General features: G+C 43.8%; 1 protein-coding gene across 1 annotated transcript in view; it reads left to right on the top strand.

Moving 5' to 3' along the window:
* Positions 1-5,547, top strand: part of CLIC4 (chloride intracellular channel 4) — a 52,939-nt gene extending 47,392 nt beyond the window's left edge. The window contains exon 6 of the mRNA XM_063312563.1: positions 147-5,547. Coding sequence (XP_063168633.1) covers positions 147-311 — 165 coding nt within the window. The 3' untranslated portion in view covers positions 312-5,547. The remainder of the gene's footprint in view (positions 1-146) is intronic.
* Positions 5,548-21,675: the final 16,128 nt, after the last annotated feature.

Here is a 21,675-nt window from a genome sequence, read left to right on the forward strand (position 1 = left end):
CTGCATTGGTTTGCTATTTGGAGGGTTTTCGCAGGAAATTCAGTGAATTATGTGCCTTGTTGCTTGATCTTGGAGGAGCCCCATTTAGATGGTTCTTTCTCGGGCATCAGGAGTCTCTCCAAAATCAATTCTTCCTTTGCTTCTAGATTGTGGCCAAAAAGTATCGTAACTTTGATATTCCCAAGACCATGACGGGCATCTGGAGATACCTGAAGAGTGCCTACAGCCGTGATGAATTCACCAACACTTGTCCAGGGGACAAAGAGATTGAAATCGCCTACAGCGACGTAGCTAAAAGACTCACTAAATAAGCATCATTTCATGTGTATAAGGAAAAGCTTTTTTTAACAGACTGCTCTCTTTTTTGTCTTTTAAGATAGCAGTTTACTTTGCATGTACCTTGCAGTTAATTCAGTGCTACACTGGGCAGACCAGGTACCATCATTTGTTTTTCTCTTTTTTTTTTTAATGCAAATTTATATGACACTGCTTACTTGTTTTGCTTCCTGTAAAAGGGCAACCGCAGCCATTAATATGGCAGTGAAACAATTCTGGAATCTGCCCCCCACCCCAAAAAAAAAAAATGTTGAGTGGTCCAGAGCTTTCTATCATAGTGTGCAGGTTCTGGACTCAGTGCTAGTCTCAGAGCCAGTTCATATTGACAGAAGAACCAAATAATCAGACTTTCTCCTGGACTGAACCACCAGAGGCGGGCGGGTGGGGGAGAATATGTAGTTGAATACCATTTCCATGTTAAACCCACACACAGACAATAGGGAAGCTGGTCCCGTCTACCTTCCTCTAAAGTAGCATTTTTAGATGCAGGGACTTACTAAGATACGCTGTGGTGATTCAGCATAGGGAAGGCTTGATGTCTTGATAGTACTACCTTTATAAACCGCCCTTCGGATCTCATATGGAACCTTGGTTTAAGGGGATGAGCTTCTTGGTGGTTCAACTACCATTTTTTGCATTTTGGAGGGAAGCTTAAGTTTTCTAAGGAGCTGTGCCTGTCAGTCTGTCTACACCAGAAGCTCTGCAGGCCTCAACGAAAAGAGTTGTTGGCAGAACCCTTTGGCAGGTTTTTGGAACTGTTTACCATCAGCTAAATGACACTTTGGAATGAGCTCAGGCGCCAGGACTGTGGCCTACTCAGATTTTGCTCTGGCAGGGAGAAGGAAGGTGAATGGGAAATACATGTTCACTGCGTATATTCTTGCACAGGTCCAGTGTTTTGTTCTGACCTTCTGATCGGTGTTTCTCAACCTTGGCAACCTTAAGACGTGTGGACTTCAACTCCCAGAATTCCCTAGCCAACCATGCTGGCTGGGGAATTTTGGGAGTTGAGGTCTTAAAAGTTGCCAAGTTTGAGAAGCACTGCTCTGGATGGTCAGCTCAGAACCTGGTAGTGCTCTTTGGAAGCTTGGTATCCCTATAAAAAATGAAACAAATTCCCAGGCTATAACAGCAAGAGGTTTCTTTTTAGGGCAATAAGGTATTTTCAGTATGCAGAATTTATTAAGTTGCAGTCAAAAGCTGTGCTGTCCGACAGGCTAGAGAAGCAGGTGGTTCTTACTCAAGGAGTAGCTACCCGTAGCTTCTTACCTAGAACTGCACAGGGACATCCACAGGGAGGGTGATCAAAGCTGCCAAAGTGGTCGCCACAACTGTGCGATTGAGGACCCTCCCCCCCTTATAAATGCATTGGGATGCACGTAAACAAGAGGTAAGGCTTTGATTGTGTGGTTCTGGCAGCCATCTTGACTTCCTTCACCATCCTCCCCACAGAAGTGCAGCAGCTTGGTGGCTGAGGTGCATCCTCCTTGCTTTGCTAAGGTTAGAATCCTGCTAGGTTCCTTTTTTTAATTATTTTTAATTTTCAGGCAAGCGTTCTTTAAAAATCAGCTTGTTTGCCTTAACAGACAACCTGCATAATTCTTGCACTGTGATCCTTCCTGTGAAGCGAGCCAAGTGCCTTTCCAGCCCTTTTATTAGGGTCGTCTTACATTGTGATTTGTCTGTCCCTTTCCTCTGTATTTCGTAATTGTTCATGCCACAATCGTGGTACGTTAAAAGGTCAGTTGTGTTTCTTTCCACCTATAACAGCATCACGGAATAATACTGTAATTTAATTTTAAAAGAGCAAGACCCCAATAAATTTGATTTTCTTCCATTAAAAAAGGCCAGTGCTTGAGGCATGGAGTGACTTTTCTGTTTTCTTTAAATGCTATGAAAAGTAAGCTCCAAAGAACAGTCTTGCTGATGTGGTGGGGTGTTTTTTTTTTTGGTAACTTTTATATTGATGTGTATGCTTTTTTCCCTCCAAATGCAAATTATCTGATTGTTTGGCTTATCTAGATGTTTGGGAGTATCCTTCATTTTAAGCTTATGTTGAGCAGTCTTCCACATACTTGCAGAGCACCAAGCCCCACTGAGTTCATTATGATTTATCATTGAGGAAACTTGCACAGAAATACAGGAATACATGTTAATTTAGTTTTTAATTCAGCTAGTTTAACTTGGGAACATAGAAGAGGAACTGAACACCTCTTTGGTAAGGCACCTGACATCAAAGATTTTTTCCTAGGCATCAAGTCTTACCATATAACTGGGGATTTTTTTTTAATTAATGAAAAAGTTAAGTCATGAATAGCTTTATATGCATTACTTATTTTTGGCAGTGTCTTCCCACACCTTCTAAAGTGTCCCAAATTGGCAAAATCTGGGGATAACATGCTCACAAAATGTGGCTCCCAAATTATTGTACAGTGTGGCAGAATTTAAAGGAAAAGAGTTACCACTTTTAAATTTGCCACTTAAATTTCAGAGACTGATACTTCCCTACTGCCTTTGATTCAGTGGACTTGCATGGTCTTAACTTTCCATAAGGAGATAGCAAAGGGGTAGAACTGCAGCATGTAATCTGGCTGGGGCTCTTAAGTGGCAAGTAGTGGCTAATGCAGCTGTAAGTCTGAATAATATCTGCCCCAGTTTTCCTTCCTATCACCTTTCTTGGCAAATTGAAAATTCAGCTGGTGTGAAAGCATCTCTTAGACTGAATGTGTTTCAATGCACCTGTATGCCAGAAGAGAATCCTGGTTGTGTTTTGGAGAAGCTGCACACTGGGGCTTGCAGCCTTTTCCTCTCCCTTTCCTGCCACCACTGAACAGGACAGGAATGTTTTGTTTTGCCTGAACGGAGGTATTTTGATTTTGGGCACCTTCCTAAGCTGTTGGTGTACAAGCCAGAGCTTGTTCTTGGCTTGATTTGGTCACCCAAACTAGAGCAACTCACTCAACCAGTGGTGTACCTGCTCTGTGTAGCTGGCTCAGTTGCCCACACAGATCAGGGTGCATATGTGCTTATTTGGGTGATGGGCCACATGGACCAAAGCATTTATTTTTTCCCTGAATAAATTGAGAAAGGGGTGGGGTGGAAAGAAGCCAGACCGAAGAAGAGAGAGGGAGGTCCATTCAAATGCAGTAGAAGAAATTAACTTGTTTAGTTTTTCAAATAAATAGCCTTACCCAGATGGGCTTTCTGGAAGGTTGAAAGGACCCAGGCTTGGCTTGGCTGCTACTGCAAGTGGGGTTGCGCTGAACCTGTCGAAGAGGCTTCTGCTTCTGCTTGAGCCTGTATTATGTGTGGGGAGGTGGGCGTCTGCCATTAAAGTTCTAGGACCCACATAGAACTGCCCAATTTTCATTAATTCTGGAATGATTTTCAGATAACTCTTATGTGCTGATCTAGATACAAGCATGCTTGGAAGTGAGCCCTGTTGAAATTCTCCACAAAACTAGTCAATACAAGCTAGGACAACTCCTGGTGGATTGGAGCAGCTTCCTGAATAGAGGAGCAGTGATGAGAGTCAATGCAGTCCGTACGTAAGCCTGCATCTGTTTGCAACCTGGCGTAACGTGACCAGCTCCAACATACCCAAGGCCTAAAGCAGATGGCCCCAAGCATGTTTTAGGATCACCCTTTGCCGCTTGTTCTGAGGGCTGCAAATGTGCTCTTTGGAGTTTGGTGCATGAATGCTAATTAAAGATGCCAACGCCAAACAAAGTAAGATGATGCTGGCACAGGTTTGGGTACCATAAAAAGGTGGTGCGATGGCAGCTCATAGACGTAGCTTATGAGGCACAAAGCTCTGGAAGTTCTAGGCAATCCTCTGTGTGCTTCCAACTCACGTAAATACGGTTTACGGAGACGTCAATCTAGGGATTGCAGCCAAGATTAGTGTGCAAGGGGGCAATACCGTAACTCTGTGATGCCCACATTTTTGTTGAAGGTGAACCACATAAGTCAAGGGTTGGCAATATGGCGTCTGTGAGTGCCAAGACTCTCCAACATTGTCAACAGGACTGTGGAATTCAAAAGGCTGAAATACTACTAGGCTGCCAAATTTCACAAGATTTTGGTGTTCCTGCCTGAAGTTTTGTGGGATGTTGAGCAACTACCCTAAAGTCTTACAGGATTTCAAGCAAGAAGACCAATCTCGTGAGATTTTGGGCATTTTTAGGGGGGAATTTTTTCCCCCCTTGTACTCGCACCGGAATTGCATGTAAGACCCTCACCTTCAGCTGTGCCTGGGCTACTAGCTGGGAACTGTTGTCTTGAACACGGTAAAAATATTTTACTGGCTGAGTAAGTATTGCAGGTATACTCAATCTTCACTAAAGTTGTGATAAAAAGAATTCAACATGTGTAAGCTGTGCTTTCCGAAAAATGTTGCTGCTTAGTTCAGCAGATGGAATCTTATATAACAGGAAGATAAGTTGAACTTTCTCGCCAAAGCGTGTAGAGTTGTGAAGTCCTTGCAATACTTCATTTTTATTCAGACAGAAACCAGCGTGTACTCTAAACACAACCCTTGATTTCGCCATCTCCATGAGAGCTCAAATCTGAATGGAGACCAACATTTGTTTATATGTGTTCTGGTAATGTGATGGGCGTTTTTTAAAACAGATATGTGGTTTTCATGGGAAGAAACTTTGAAAATTGCAAGTGGATCACAAAAGGAATTGAGCTGTTGCTGTGCCTTTTTAAAAATTAATGCTTTATGCCTTGATGCTGCATGTGTACAGTTATATATGTACTGGGGGCCACGTAGAAGTTAGTGTTGTACAAAGACGTTCTGCCTTTCCCCTGAAATCTGGCTTCAGTTTAAATAGTTTTTGTTTGCAGTGCTGAATCAACTTTTAATGCTGAACACTAAAACCGTGTTTTTTTCAGCTGTTACTAATGGAGGACGATTGATCTCTTGTGAAGCCAGTTTCCTAGATAAAGCCAAGTTTTGTATCTTTTGACTATATCTGAAGGTATAGATCCAAACTAAGAAAGTATATTGGGGAAAAAACCCACAACATTTTAAATTTCACCAAATGGGCAGGATATTTATTTGGCTTTCGTATTGAAAGATACTTGGTAATCCATATGACATATTGTTAAATGCTTCTTTTCACTTTTCTGGAGTATCTTTTACAGATATACTGGCAAACTGCTGGCAGCTATTGTTTTAAAAAATAAAATATATTTTTCACTTAACGATGCTCCTGGCTGTTTTCTTGAGAGATGCTTGGATTTGTGAGGATGAATAGTGTTTTCTCACATGTTGGTGTGTGTGTGTGCAGTGACTAATGACCACTTGAGAACTCATTGTAAAACTTGGGGCTTTTCCCCACCCATGTTGGCTTAAAAATGGCTAAACAAGTATGAACAAATGGACTTCTATCTAATTGCGAGGCTAGCCTGTCCCAATCTAATGGAGAAGAAGGAAATTCTCTTGATTCCCCAATAGCTGTGAGATAATTATACTTCTTACGAGAGTTTGTTGGAAGAAAACAGGGCAATGAAGTATACAGAGATGCAACCAACAGCCCCCATGGAATGGCTCCAACTGAAGTATCTACTTGCCTGTTTGCTGTGCATGAATGCAAATTATTTAGTGTTTCAAACCACTGGATAAAGTTTTATGGACAGCGTACAGATGCCAGGCTAGTTGGGTAAGTCATAAACTCCATGGTTATCACTACCTGCTGGTATAACACTGATATTGCCTTAAGATTTACATATTAAAACCAGCACCATGAATTGGACCTGAGAAGTGCCCAAGGACACAGGACGGTAGATCCAGTTCCTACTAAAAAATTAGCTACTGGACTCAGAAATCCGGGCAGTTTTCCCCAAAGGGTGGACTGAAAAGTTGGTTTCATCCAGTTATGCTTAGAGTCAACCAGGGACCATTTACTTGTCCACCTTACCCAGCAATGAGGGCTTGGAGATCTGCCTGAAGTTTTCTTTTGACAAGTTTTAATGTGTGACATCCATCAAAAAACTTTGTGCAATTATTTGTCTTTCTCATCTTTGTGGGTTTTTATTTTTATTACTAGTGGGGTTTTTTTCTGGGGGGTGCTTAAAACACTGAAAGAAGAGCGAGGGAAACAGGAGGGGTCCAATGGGAAATGATGATACTGTATCCGGACTATTTTTTTTTAATTTTTTTTATCCCACCTTTATTAACTTTATAAGCAACTCAAGGCAGGGAACATACCTAATATTCCTCCCTCCTCTTACTTTCCCCACAACAGCAACCCGTGAGGTGGGTTGGGCTGAGAGGAAGGGACTGGCCCAAGGTCACCCAGCCGACTTTCCTGCCTAGGGCGGGACTAGAACTCTCATACCATGCCTGATTGGCTCTTGGGCTGAGAGAGAGGGACTGGCCCAAGGTCACCCAGCTGGCTTTCATTCCCAATAAATTAATGTATGAACCATGCAGCAGAATGCTTCATGCTGGGAAAGGACTATCTAGTCTGAAGTCCTTTCCTATACTTCACACACAAACATTGCCAGATTCTTCAGTTGTCTGGCTGGGAATATGGTGTGCGTATTTATGCTGACTTATCTGTATGATAAGATGTCAATATATTCTCCAGTAGTTTTGGACTGCAATTTCCATAAATGCATTGCTCATGAATGCTGAGGTGGATGGGGACTGAAGCCCAAAACATCTGGAGGGCTCCAGACTGCCCCTGGTAGAAACAGATTGATGGGTGTCTTGAGTTGGTATAAAGCAGCGTTTTTCAACCTTGGCAACTTTAAGATGCGTGGACTTCAACTCCCAGAATGCTGGCTGGGGAATTCTGGGAGTTGAAGTCCACGCATCTGAAAGTTGCCAAGGCTGAAAAACACTGGTATAAAGCAACTTCCCATTAGGCTAAAGCTGTTCCCTATTCGTATTTCACATGTGAAAAATCCATAAGATGAGGGATCAGATGAATCAATGGAGGATCAACGCTGAGACAGATCACATATAGGCGTCCCAGAGATAAGTCCTCGGGGCAACCTAATGAACCAGACAATGCAATGGGTGTTAAAGGCTTTGTCCTGTAGATGTCAGTGTTCACCTTCACTGTCTTAACATGAGTGCTACGTTTGTGAAGAGGCCATAGCTCAGTGCTAGAGCATCTACTTGAAGCTCTGGGCATCACCTTATTATTTTTGTATTAGTATTCTGGTTGTCTTTTTTGTATATTATGTTTCAGTGGGGGGAGTGGTGCATGGTGGGGTAATCTTCTGCGAGCTGATCTAGGTCAATGGTATGAGATGAGTGCCTACATAAAATTGTATGTAGAAATTAAAACAAGGCAAAAGTCCATCCCTTTCTTAGCTGAAACAACAGTCTGCTGCTCAGGCCAGCTTAGTATTTCCCAACCCAGGAAATTTCCCAGGTGTGTGGACTTCAACTCCCAGAATTCTCAGCAATGATTTAGGAGTAGAAGTCCACATGTCAGGAGAGTACCCAGGTCTGGAAAAGCTGGTCTACTTAAGATTACGCTAGACTTAAGCAGCGGTCTAATGTAGCCAAAGAAGAGGTCGATCCATAGTTTGGGCATAAAAGAGAACAGAGGAGTGGCAGCAAGGGATGCATGCTCTGTGGACTGCTGGGGATGTTTATCTTTTTTTAATCAGGGAAGTAAAAGTTGGTTTAATTCACCTAGTGACCATGGAGGCATCAGAATGAATTTTGGTGCATCAATTCTAGGTTTCATAGGCACTTGCCTTCTATCTTTTACTTGCAGAAGACTCAGATTCAGACCTTGGCATTTCCCAATGCTCTTTCCATCTAACCTGGCACTGTCTACCCAAATGAGCTTTTGCTCCCAGGGCCCTAACTTCATCAGCTGCTTCCAGATCCTTTTAACAAGTTGCACGTGTTAGGGGTTCTCTTCCTCTGTATTGCACCCATGGCAAAATACCATCACTTTTGGAGAAGAAAATACCCCCATTCCTATCACATTTGTTATAAAAGGCAGATCTCTTTCCAAAGGGAAGCAGCAGATTTTCCCACGCAAAAAATAATTAGGTCTCATCATGTGCCTGAGTCACCACCAATGTGATTTTATCTTCTACTGCCCTTCATCACCATGTCTGGCTTTGCTCCATTGGACTAACCCTGGAGGCTAAGGCTAGAACGGAGGGCCTTTCCTTCACTTTGGTTGAATAAAACTGACCACACCCTGGATTGGGTTCAAAGCTTCATACAGTAGTGTGCACTACTCTTGCAACCACTCAGATCTTGATCAAAGGCTGCTAGTCTTTCAGACAGAAAGCATACTGTTACCCAGCAGAACAGAGCCATAAGCACCATTCTTGAAGTTGCATCTTTAACCTAAGTGTTTCCCCATAGCACCATTCAGGGACTGCCTACGGTGCACAGGCTTCCTATCGCTAATGACCTTTGGATGCTATTGATTGTTTCACTGGGTAACCATAATTCTGGCTTACCCCCACACCAAATCACCCTGTCTCTTCAAGGCATCTTCAAGAACACATCACAAGGTTCCTCTCCTTCTACAAAAAATGGGGATTGAGAATGACCCTTTGGGGAACAGGAGAGCATGGTGGGCTTAGACCCATTTTGGATCTTCAGAGCCTTAATTTTTTGAAGCACTGTTATTTCAGGATGGTATTCTGATTCAGTTCCACAACCTTCCTGGGTAGAGCCAGTTCTATTGCCTTTTGGAAATCTTTCACAAGGGCATTCTATGCAACATAATGGAAATCCTCTAAGGAAACAGTAGTTTAAGTCCCTTCAACATCCCATCCATCCTTTTGTGGCTTTTCTGTAACATTTAAAACAATGAGACTTGGCTTTCTTTTCAATAAGGTATATCTTTATCTCCTTCCTTCAGCAGGAGATTCTCTCTCTCTCTCTTCATAATTAAACCATTTCATGAAAGAAAAACCCAACCCCTAGACCAGTGTTTCTCAACCTTAGCAACTTTAAGAGGTGTGGACTTCAACTCCCAGAATTCCCCAGCCATCTTCAAGTTGTTAAAGTTGAGAAACACTGCCCTAGACACTGGTTTATCTGCTGGTTCTCTCTGTCTTAATATCAAAACCTTGTCTGGCTTTACCTCCTCTAAGGAAAGTAGGCTTTCTGGAAACTTTGATCTTCAGCCTAAATTTCCCCTCTGTTAGACCAACTCTTCAAGAACTGTGTGATACTGGCTGTTTGTCTTTTTGAAGTCTTTCCTCGCTCCCTCCTTTTTTCCTTCTCTTTAATCTTTGAATACAATCAAGAGCAACTTTTTCTCTTCCCAAATGCCAGAGTGAGTCTGTTGCCTGACTTTTTCTGAAAGAAGCAGCAGATTTTCAAGTTAATCTGTTGCAAAAGCAAAACATACTTGAAGCCAAAAGGAAGGAATGGGCTCTTCTTCTCTTTTCCCTTGCTCTCAAGGTTTGTGGTTTCTCTGGGCATCTTTTGACGTGGTTCTTCTCTACCTGATTGATAAGAACCTCTGGTGAACACCATGGCAAAAGTGATTAGTTGTTCAGAAAAGCCAGAAAATTAGACCTCCCATCAACCTGCTCTGAGGCTCCGCTCTGCTTTCCTGATCTAGAACACTGATGGGAACTGACTAGCAAGTCACAAGGCAATCTCTAGAAAGTTGGTCGATCCAGTTCGCCTTGGTATGGCCTGCACAAAGTTGTGGGACTCTTCAGAAGTAATTGAAGTCCTGCTTTAATCAACCTCAACCAAGCATGACTATTAGTCAAGGATGAGGGATGTTATGGCCCAGTGACATCCAGTGGATGAGAAAATCCCTATTTTGATCTGTACAACTTGTTCTTCAGAATTTCTACTAGGACTTTTCCCCCAGCTTTACCTGGAAATGAAGCCATGTTTAACCTGACCCTGGGGCAGGGGTTAGTTGCAGGCAAAACAGGTGTCTACTGCTACACTCCAAAATCAGGTGGATGATACAAACTCATGAAGGATAAATTTACAATGGCTTCCCATCCTGATGGTGATACATCAACCTACAGGTTCAAAGGCAGTCTCTTTCTGGATACACTTGCTGGTCGTGGGATGCAAAGTCCATTGGATCCTGTACTTTAAGAATTCTGTGAGTTTATACTTATATTCCCCAACAGGGTGTCAATATGCCCACAAAAACCTCCCTTGGTATTTGCAAGCTATCTGCCCCACTAGTCAGTCTTGCAAGATAGTCCAGAAAAAAAGCACACTCAGAAGTGCTAGCTCTAACTTTATTGTAAGGTTGCTGAAAGGTCCCCTGTGCAAGCACCGAGTCACATCTGACCCTTTGGGGGGAAGCCGCTTTCGCGACGTTTTCTTGGCAGACTAGAGCGGGATGGTTTGCCATTGCCTTCCCCAGTCGTCGCCTTCCCCAGCAAGCAAGCTGGGTACACATTTTGCTGACCTCGGGAGGATGGAAGGCTGAGTCGACCTGAGCCAGCCACCCGAGAGAGAATCCAGCTTCTGCTGGGATCGCACTTGGGTTGTGGGGAGAGTTTCGGTTGCAATACTGCCGCCTACCCCTCTGCGCCACATGAGGCACATTGTAAGGTTACGTTAACAGAATCTGGCAAGTCTGAAAGTACATGTCTCCCCTCTTGCCTTTACAGTCCTTCCAAGACGTTTGCCATGCCCCCGTTTCTTCTATGGACTCAGCTGCCATTTGTCTGACAGTTGTCTACTCTGGGGCTCTTCCTCCTGCCTCCCAAGGTCGATCCCACATACCATTACACCACTTGATTCTTTACCCTTCATTTTTTTTTTAAATGAGAAGCTGGCATGCTGCAGAGCAAAACACTAGCATCCAACATCACCTTTATTGCCAAGAATGCCTGTGGATCTCCATAACCCACATGAAAGAAATGAAGGTAATATAAAGCATGTTAAGGTGTGCCCTGAAAGAGGGGTGGTGGGCAGCATTCCCGATTGGTGTTCTGGCCCCCTGGCAGCCATTTTGTGAGGGCAGCCACAACACATTCTCAAAATTCCAAATACGCCCCATAGACCCAAAGTCCACTTGGATCTGAGCCCATGCAAACCACTGTTTCTTCTGGCTAGTGAGGGAAAATGAAATTTATTTGCAACTTCGTTAGAAGCAGGGAGCCTTACCTTTGGCGGTGCCTAATACTTAACTTCACCAACCCTTTGCTTCCTTCTTACCTAGGAAGAGGGAGCTTTACAGCTTTCCCCAACCTGATGTCCACCTGAGATGCTGAGGTCCAGCTCCCATAATTGTGAATTAGGATGCAGATTCTGGGAAGTGGAATTCCACGTGTCCGAACATTCTGGAATGTTCTTGACAGAATTCTGGGGAGTTACAGTTCCCATTCTTATGAGGCAACCAGGTTGGAGAAGTTCAGAGTCCATCTATTTATCTGTGTGTGTGTGTCTGTGTGTGTAGTTGTGTGTCTGTATCCACTGTCATTCTTTCCCAGCTGATTGCGGAAATGTTCCATAGATGGAGAGGAAAGCAATTTCATGTGGCTTTTGATGGGAGATTCATGTTCCTACCACTGGACATACAGATGAATCAACTGGGTTCAAGCCTGAAGATCAAAAACACAAACTTCAGAGGATGCTGAGTGACATTTCCACATCTCTGATGCCCCAGGCAGAAGGGTTGGTGGGGCAACATCAGAGCAATTTTTGTCCATTTTTTAAAAAAAATAAAGATTTCCCCAAGCAAAAGCTGTGATTGAAGCTAGATTGCTGTTTTGAGCAAGAATGATCCTGGTTGTTGCAATCCCAGAGATCTGAAGGTGAGTTTTGGTGATAGTTCTGTTCCTGGAGCCAGCCCCAATGTATTTATGTGCCAACGATCTGTGCGTGGGTGGCTGTTCTCCTTGGTGTCCTGTTAAGGGGCTTTGTTTGGCGCTTCCCAGATAAATAGGGAGGGAGGAGGAAGCAGGAGTAGGGACCTTGAACTACAACTCCCGGTAGCCTTGTCCAGGACAGCCAGTGGTGGGAGATGCTAGGATGAGTAGTTCAGCAACAATGCAAAAGCGTTCAGAGACCCCCAGTGCTCCACCCAGGGGTGTTTGCAGGAAGGGGTCAAAAATGTCAAGTTGGTAGCTGTGGCTGTGGGATTGAAGCCCTGCCCCCTTTTATGCTTGATTGCATGGCCGTCATCTTGACTTTTTTGACTCCCCAAGGATCCAGCTTTGGGGATGACAATGCTGGCTTGCACACAGACAGATGGTGCAGCAGAATGTGCTCTGTTTTATTCAGCAGTAGAAGGGTCACACAAATTCTCTTTTTTTGGGTGGGTTCACAGCATCACAACGTTGGAGAGAAGCCCTGTTTAAGGACTTGACCCAGCCCTACTATTCTTGAGAATGGTATATTCACACAACGGGCTGGGCTAGGCAGAAATGGAGCAGACTAGCTGTGGTTCACAGGCTGCTATCTTAGTTTATGGGGTGAACCAGACCATCCCTTTAAGCAACCATATGGTTCTTTGGAATCAGCATGTAACTAGAACCATGGTGTCTTGTTCCCTTGGTATGAGAGTTTAGTGACTCAGTGCACTGCATGGGGAAAAAAAACAGAAATAAGGGAGAAAAACATCATCTCAAAACATCTGAAATACTTAGGGAGGAACAGCAGCATCAGCATAAAGTGAACCGTAAGTAGACTTTTGGCAGCAGATGTTCTTCAGACTGGCTGCCTGACATTGGCAGGGGTTTATATGCATAGGTGTGAAAGAGAAGGGGCAAAAAATAAAACCACGGTATGGTGTGATGTTGGAGTGATCTTCTCATCGCAATGAGGGCTGTTGCTTTCTTCTTGTTGGCCTCTGCAGCCCAACGCAATCAAAACTTGACTGTTGTGAGAGCAGAGGATGCTGGGAAATGGGGTCCAGGTTGCCCGGCCTGGCAAGGCTGCTATTACACACTAGCCTGTCCTTGCGCAGATTTTACAACCCAGATTCAAGGGTTTGCTGGGGGCCAGAATGGCCCAGTGGGCCTTTTCTCCTGGAAAGTCTGGCATAGCCACCCAGGGTCAGCAGGAGAGGACCTTCGAGCGGCTTCTCCTGCATCCAACGCAGCAGGATCCTTCCGAGCATCTTTTGGCCCGGCCTCCACCTTTCCCCCCCAGCTTTCCTGCCTCACCAAGCCTTTCCCAGTAGGGGCTATTCAGAGAATGTGACGCGCAGGCTGTTGATGCGTCGCTTGAGCTTTTCCAGTTAAGATCCCCGCCCTGGGAACGCTTTCATCTTCCTACCGGGTCACTGCAACACCGGAGCACAGAGCATTCAGAGAGGCAAGCCTGGGCCAGTTGGAGGAAGCCTGCAGGAGAACAGGCTTGGAGAGAGTCAGGCGGAGAGGAAGGCAGTTTTCCTGGTGCAGCCTTCTCCAAATGCTCAATGCAGGCTTCTTCCCCTTTAAGGGCCCAATCCTTTGTTGCGTATCGAATAGGATTTCACAGGCAAATCCATTCCTCAGTTATTACAGGTAGTCTTTGCTTAACAACCACAATTGGGACTGGAATTTCAGTTGCTAAGCAAATCTGACCCAAATCACGTGGTTACCCATTGATTTTGCTTGTCAGAAGCTGGCTGGGAAGGTTGAAAATGGCAATCAGGTGACCATGGGATGCTGCAGTGGGGGTAAATGTGAACTGGTTGCCAAGCAGCTGAATTGCGATCACGGGACTGCAGGGACACTGCGACGGTCATAAGTGCAAGGACCGTCGTAAGTCGGTTTTTCCAGCACTGTCGTCTGAACCATCGCTAAACAAATTGTCATTAAGTGAGGACTACCTTTACGCTTCTTGGATGAATTGGGCTGTTAGACAAATCAATCTCACAGGATTGTTGGGAGAGGAAAATGGAAAGCAGGGGTGTTTGCAGGTTACAGTAAAAAAGTCAAGGCGGTGGCCACGGGGGTGTGACTGAAGCTCTGCCTCTTCTGTACACCCATAAAAATGGGCAGAGCTCCACTGCTGCCTTGTGGCTGCCATCTTGATTTTTTTTAACCATACCCTGGGGAGCATGAAGAATTCCGTGTGCCATCTGCTCATAAAAATGCAAGGAAGCAGAAGTTTTACAACAAGGCTTTGCCTCTCTCTTTTAAATTAGGAAAGGTTTCCACTCATCCTTAAAGTGAATTAACAGCAACACCAAAACAAAAAACAAAACAAAACAAAACAAAAGGCATAACACTTCCAGCATTTTAAAATTTTAAAACACTAAGCAAGACATTTTTGAAAAGCATAGGAAAAAAATCTGGACATTTGGGAGTTGTGGGTAGCCCCTGTCTCAAAGCCCAGTTAGAAGGGTCCCATTCAGAGTATAGTCCCGTATTTTAAACGATCCGACAGATCGAGCGATATCATTCAAAGCAGCAAGCTGTAACGATGAAAATGCAACCCCCAACCTTTCATTGGCTTGGCTTTCCCCTTGTGCGCCCCTTATTGGTCTGTCGTCATCAGCTGACACAAAACAGCGACAGAAAAAAGATCACATTGGCTGTGTAAGAAGAAAGGGGTGCGGTGGGGTGGGGGTCGAATTAACATCCTGCCCCTGTGCCACCGCGGATTAACGCTAAGAATTGCCAAACCTGAATGCCTCTGAGCACTGCCAAGTGAGATCATATAAATATATTAAAGACATCCATCAGAGCCTCTGACCCAAATCATTCTGGGAGGATTTTGAGTAGCACAAGCCTCGAGGGTTTAGGGTTAGGTCAGCCAAAATGGGTTCAGCCACAACACAAGTGTGTTTTCCCAGGGAGTCACCGTGAACAGGGTGGCCAGACCTGGGTGGCAAACAAGCAGGGAACCACTAGATGGCGCTGACCAGGCACCGTTTCCTGTATCTTCTGCTGCCGCTTGAGATGCGGCTGGATTTGCCACTCCGGGTACCTGCTTGCAAGGGGCTGAAAAGCATTTTTATTAAGAGTTTTTACATGGATAAAAGACAAACAAACAAACAAACAAATAAATAAAAACTTTTTTTATTAAGAGTTTTTACATGGATAAAAGACAAACAAATAAATAAATAAAAGCTTTTTTATTAAAAGAGTTTTTACATGGATAAAAACAAATATAGAAAGAAAGAAAGAAAGAAAGAAAGAAGGAACTTCTCACCTTCTTTTCAGCAGTTACAAACAAACTCATTGTCCCACCTGCCTCTTGAATATTACAAAAATCCCTTCAGCCCCTTATTCAACCCCTTTTCAATCGTCGAATCCAGAAATCATCATTTCACTTTTTTTTCCAGTTTCAGCAAAAAGTCCATAAAAGGTTTCCAGTCTTTTATAAAAGTACTTACTGTTTTGTCCCCGACCAAACAGGTCAGTTTTGCCATTTCTGCAGATTCTGCCATCTTCCCAGTCCATTCTTCCATTGTGGCTATTCTGCATTTCTCCATCGTTGTGCGGGTGATAGTTTGCTTCGAGGGGCTGAAAAGCTGATGAACTGAAGCGGTCCATTTTCACCAGCTCAGGCAAATCCTTCCCATTCAGCCTTAGTTGAAGGAAGGAAGGGCCAAGCAGAGGCCTCTTTCTGAAAGATGAGGCGGGCCTGGTCAATGTTCTCTGCTTTTTCTTTGCAGCGGTTTCTCCCAAGAAGCCAGATCTAAACCTGCTATGATTTTCCATTCTGCCATAATGATACGGATTATCAGCAGAGGTCTGCATCAGAAAAGTCAAGATGGGGGCCACACAATTGATCAATTGTATCAACTACACAATTGATACCCTGCCCTTTTTTTATGGCATGTAACAAAAGAACAGAGCATCAACTACATGGTTGTGCCCCCCATCTTGACTTTTCTGACCCCCTCCTTGCAGACACTCCTGATTATGATGCTTAGTCTTGAATCCAGTGACCATCCGTCCTTTATTATAAAGGACAGTCCTTTATTTCAGAAAGCTGTCCTTTAGATTTATTTATTTTTCAAAAACTCGCTTTTGTCCTTTATTTTGGTCGCTTAACTTTTACTGTACAAATGGTGCCACTTGATGCACAGCCTTTCACAATATGGAAACTGAATTGTTTTTTTTAAAAAAAATTACATATTTTATTTATTTATTATTTATTTATTTTCTATCCCACCTTTATTATTTTTATAAATAACTCAAGGAGACGAGTATACCTAATACTCCTTCCTCCTCTTATTTCCCCCACAAAGTTTGGTTTTAGATATTTTTATTAGAATATGGGTTTTTGTAATTTTTTTCTTGGTGTTGCTCTTGAATTTTCCTTTGTAAAGCAAAATTATAAACATAAGCAATTAAAATGTTTTATCCTTATGAACCTCTTTCAGATTTGCCCCTTTTCCAGGGTTGTCCTTTATTTTTTCCAAGAGGGGAGATTTTATGGATAAATTCTGCCTGACTGAAGGAAACTGCCTTTTTTTTTTTTTTAGCCCTGTTGCTTTTTTCAGCGAACCCTGGTTAAGGACACCATAGCTAAGTACCATGATTATCCATTCATTCATGATAACGCCCCCCCCCGCATTCCCACCACAACGGTTTATTGAATCAACCATAGTTGGTTGGATCCAGTTGACTTGCTAAGTCACAAACTGTGGCTTATAGGCCAAGATGCTTTATTTCACCCAACATCCTTGAGCTCCAACCAAGACAGCCTATTAAGAATTAGGGTAACATATTAATCCAGTCCATTTTATTTTGCATTATGGATACATGGATGATAGGTAGGGATACTTTTTCTTTTTAAAAAAACAAGAAAGCAACACAGATTTAAAACTGTCCTGGCACCAGGAACTTGGGTGAAGACCAAACACCTCTTTTTCTTTGTTTGTTTGCTTCATTAGAACATTCATTCTATGCCATTCTATGCTACGTTGCAACCTATGGTTACCTCACTAAACTTATTTACCTACCTACTTACTTGTTACAAAATACTCAGTAGGGCACTGATTCACCCTGAAGGGCTGCTTGTCAACAAGCTGCTGGAGAAGCGCGTGGCATTGGCCATCAGGTTTCAGCTGAACTCTGCAAAATTAGACCTCTTGTGACTCATTTGTAGAGCAGCACCTGATGAGCATGACTCCCCTTCATCTTTGCAAGACACACACAACAAGAAACCAGGAGGACAGGTTCTCAGTGGTCTCATTTGTTGGTGGGGAGGAACCAGTGGTTCGCTCTACCACCATAATGGCAGCCACAGGAAAATGCCAACTGCCCACAAACCAGAGATGGCCTGGACTGATTTGGGTCCAGCCCAGTGACCACCACAAAGCTGCCTAAGAGGCAACAAACCAAAAACCAACTATCCAGGTATCTCCCCTCCTTTACTGGTGCATCGGAGTTCTGACCCAACTAAGCATGCTGTGTAACCAGGGCACTGTTGTAATCTGGTGCCAACGTAGCTTGAACACATTTTTTTCCCCTCTGCAGCCCACCCCACCCCTTTCTTCCCCTGGATATTCAACTATTTCGCCTGATGAGGAATTCTTGGAAATTCAAATGCTGGTGCACTGCTTTGTAAACCTTCCCTTGGCTTAATTAAAGTATAGCCTTGCTAATCATGATGGATTATGAGTTTGTATTAGCCAACTGCAATAATTTGGTTTGGTAGAACCTCCAATTAATAATTTAATAACCACTCTGGACTGTATTTTGGTTTTTTGTCTGTCCAGGACAGATGGAAGGGTGGGGATTTGGATGCTGTAAGGTTAGATAGATGATAGATTAGATGATAGATAGATAGATGATAGATGGAGAGATGATGGATAAATGATGGATAGATGATAGACAATAGATGGATAGATGATGGCTAGATGATAGATGATAGATGACTAGATGATGGCTAGATGATAGATGATAGATGGCTAGATGATGGCTAGATGATAGATGATAGATGGCTAGATGATGGCTAGATGATTGATGATCCATGATAGATAGGAAGGTGATCCCAAACCCTTGCTCCCTATTGCACAGAAATGGGGGGGGGGGAGCTGGCTCTCTCGGTTGACAAGGGAGCCACCTCGTCTGGGTATAAGGAGAGGCCAACTGTCCCCCAGGATCCTTTCTAGCAGGCCATTCTGTTTTGGGGTTGTGTTCTTAGGTTAGGCTGAGAACTGGTACTGCCAGAAACAGGTGCGTCTGCTTAAGCTTCCTTGCTGCTCCTAACAGTGGGGAGATACCTTCGGTTATTTCGCACTGGTCCTTTGCCCAGGGGAGAAAGGGAAGCCAGAGTGAAAGCGGAACTGCCCTAGAGGTGACCCGCTGAGTTCTCATGACCAAGCGATGCTTGTTTCTACAGCAATATATTAGTCTGAATCGGTCAAAAAGGACCGTAGGGGCTTAGGCTGGCCTATGACCGTGATAAAGACGGATTGGATTGGATCTGAACTGAACTGATTGCAGGGGATGAACCAAATTACAAGGCAGAGGGCGGCTTGATGCAGGCACTTGTGCGTTCTGCAGCATGTCTGCACCTGGGTGAACGTCCTTTCTAACTTAATTCCCTTTTCGTTCCCTTCTCCTCCTCCAGACGGAGGATCTCATCCTCCAAGTGACCAGGAATGTGCAAAATGGATGCCAAGCCTCCCTGCCACTGTCCTCACTCTTTCTTGCTGAGTGAGTGTGTGTGTGTGCGGGAGAGAGAGAGAGAGGGGAAAGCCCAAATCTCCATTTTATTGCAACTGAACCTAAGAAGCCGGGATGCTCCTTACTGCATGCTCAGCTTGCCCCCTTCCCTGATTTTCTACTGTTCTCTGTCTCCCCATGAGCAATACGAAGTTCAGACCATGTAGGACAGCCTTTCTCAATCTTTTGACCCTGGAGGAACCCTTGAAATACTTTTCAGGCCTGGGGGAGCCCCTGCACAGTCAGGCTCAAATAGAGGCCACAAGTTACAAAATGGTTCTGTTCGTTTCACAGGTAGGCCTGTATGTATGCATTAACTGTGTTCTTAAACTGAAAATAAAGAATGAAACTTACCTCTTTCATGTGAAGTTGCCCAAATTTGAAATAATTTTTTAAATAAATGGTGATCTCCCAGGGAACTCCAAGTGACCTCTCATGGAACCCTAGCCTTCCACGGAACCCTGGTTGAGAAACCCTGATGTAAGAAATGGCTATGAGAAGATAGGAGACCACAAAGCGCAGCATCCTCCAACTGGCTACCCTGCTCTCCCCTCTGAATGTGCTGAGATGGCATCTCTCAGGATCCCACTGCTTGGGTGTGGCTGGGAATTTGCAGGGAGCACCTAGAGGACCTTGGCTGATCACAAAAAGAGCTCAGCAGAGGCAGACCTACTTAGCAGTTGGATGGAAGACCACCAGCATTGGGAAATTAACAAAAAATAACCTTGACGTGTTGTTGCCAAGAAAATTACACGGACCAAGCAAATCCATGTAAGCAATTCTTCTTAAACTTTTAAGTCCCAACATATTGGGAGGGCACCAGGTTGGGGAAGGTAGCAGAGCTGAAGATGGTTTGGGATGTTTTCCTGCCAAAAGATCCTGCGGAAGATTCCTTGTCGTCTTTCATCCTCACACTGCGATCACATGTTCAGGAGTGTGGCAAGGAGACGTCCATGCCTGGGAAACTTTGCAGCTTTCAAAGGGAGCTTTGTTGGAAAGGAGTGGGAAAGACTTTAATGCTCCCAAACACATTATATGCTGGTCACCATTTGAAGTTGTTTCACACAAAGAAGTGTGCAAAAGCCCTCTTGGCCTGCAGACATCACTTTTTCCCACCACTGTTTCTGCATCTCCCCCCCACCCATCCCAAAGTGAAAGGAAACAAGGAATTTGCTGTCTTTTCATAGTTGGCTGGGCTCCTACATTCCCCTAAGCTGTGATTTGTCTTAAGCATGTTCTCTTCCCAAAATTGCCTCTTAAGTTGCTTCTTAAGTTAATCTTAAGTGATTCTTAATGCCTAAGTTGACACTTTGTGTTAAACACTTAGGTGCAAACCACAATGGCTGGACTCACATAGCTTGTTAAGCCTAGACCAAGCAAAGTACAGCATGGCATAGCATGATGTGGGATCCAGATCACTGGTTTATGAAGTAAACTGTAGTTAAAACAAAGGTTGGCTTAATGCAATGTGGGAACAGAACTACTGTGATTTGTAAATCTTGTTTTTGTCTCAGTGGGATGTGGGAAGTGAGGAACAAGCCAAACCTAAATCAAGCGATGGTTTAGTGCAATGTTTTTCAAACTTGGCAACTTTAGGATGTGCGGACTTCAACTCCCAGAATTCCCCAGCCAGCCAAACTGCATAGCTTTACAGGTGGTCCTCACTTAATGACCACAATTGGGACCAGAATTTTGGTTGCTATGTGAAGTGGTCATTAAGTGAACCCAACCTGATTTTACAACGTTTTTTGCTGTGGTTGTTAAATGAATCACCACGGGCATTAAGTGAACCACATGGTCGTTAACCAAATCATGCAGTTCATGTGCCAGCCATTGATTTTGCTTGCCAGAAGCCATCTGGGAAGGTTGAAAATGGCGATCACATGACCATGGGATGCTGTGATGGTCATAAATGCGAAACAGTTGACAAGCAACCAAATCATGATCACTTGATTGGAGGGATGCTGTGATGGACATAAGTGTGAGGACCAGTCATAAGTCAGTTTTTAAAGCACCATCGTAAGTCTGAACCATCACCAAACAAATGGTTGCTAAGTGAGGACTACCTGTATAGGCCAGGGGACACTTGCAGGATCCTTGGCCATCCGGCAGAAGCAATAATGAATTCACATGTGTCGTGATTTCCATTATGATGTCACGATTTGTGCAATGACACTTCCCTTCCTTGCCCTTACCACAGAGACCCATGTCTTGGCTTGCCCCATCTGGAAACATCCTACCACCTGGGGAGGCATCCAGGGGGTCAGAAATGATGGCCTTGATTGTGTGCTTGAAGCCCCACCCATTTTAAGCAAGCATTGCATTTGCGGTGTACATTAAAAAAGGATGGGACCTCCATCCCATGAACATGGCCACCTCTTTGACCTTCCTGACTGCCCCCCTGGGCACCCTTATACCACCACTGAATCCCAGGAGCTGGTCTGGAAATTCTTTTCTGCTTGAAGCTCTGATTTGAGACCTGACTGCATTTACAGATAGATCTCAATTAGTGCAGTTCATGAATCCCAAGAAATGGTCGCATTATTTGAATTCACGCTATTCCATATTTCTATGGAAAATGGAGATAATTCCAGCTCGATGGCAATAGGCAATGAAAAATTTTAAACATAATTTTTTTGCATGTATATTAATGAAATATTACAGTAAAGGATAAACAGAATACACTCGTTATATAAATGTATGGTTAACAAAGTCACAGAGAGTAGTTATAGACAGCACAATAAAAACAAAAAAAAATCTACCATAGATTCAGGCATTCCAACATCTTGT

The sequence above is a fragment of the Candoia aspera genome, chromosome 10 (assembly GCF_035149785.1).
Source record: "Candoia aspera isolate rCanAsp1 chromosome 10, rCanAsp1.hap2, whole genome shotgun sequence".
NCBI classification, from domain to species: domain Eukaryota; kingdom Metazoa; phylum Chordata; class Lepidosauria; order Squamata; family Boidae; genus Candoia; species Candoia aspera.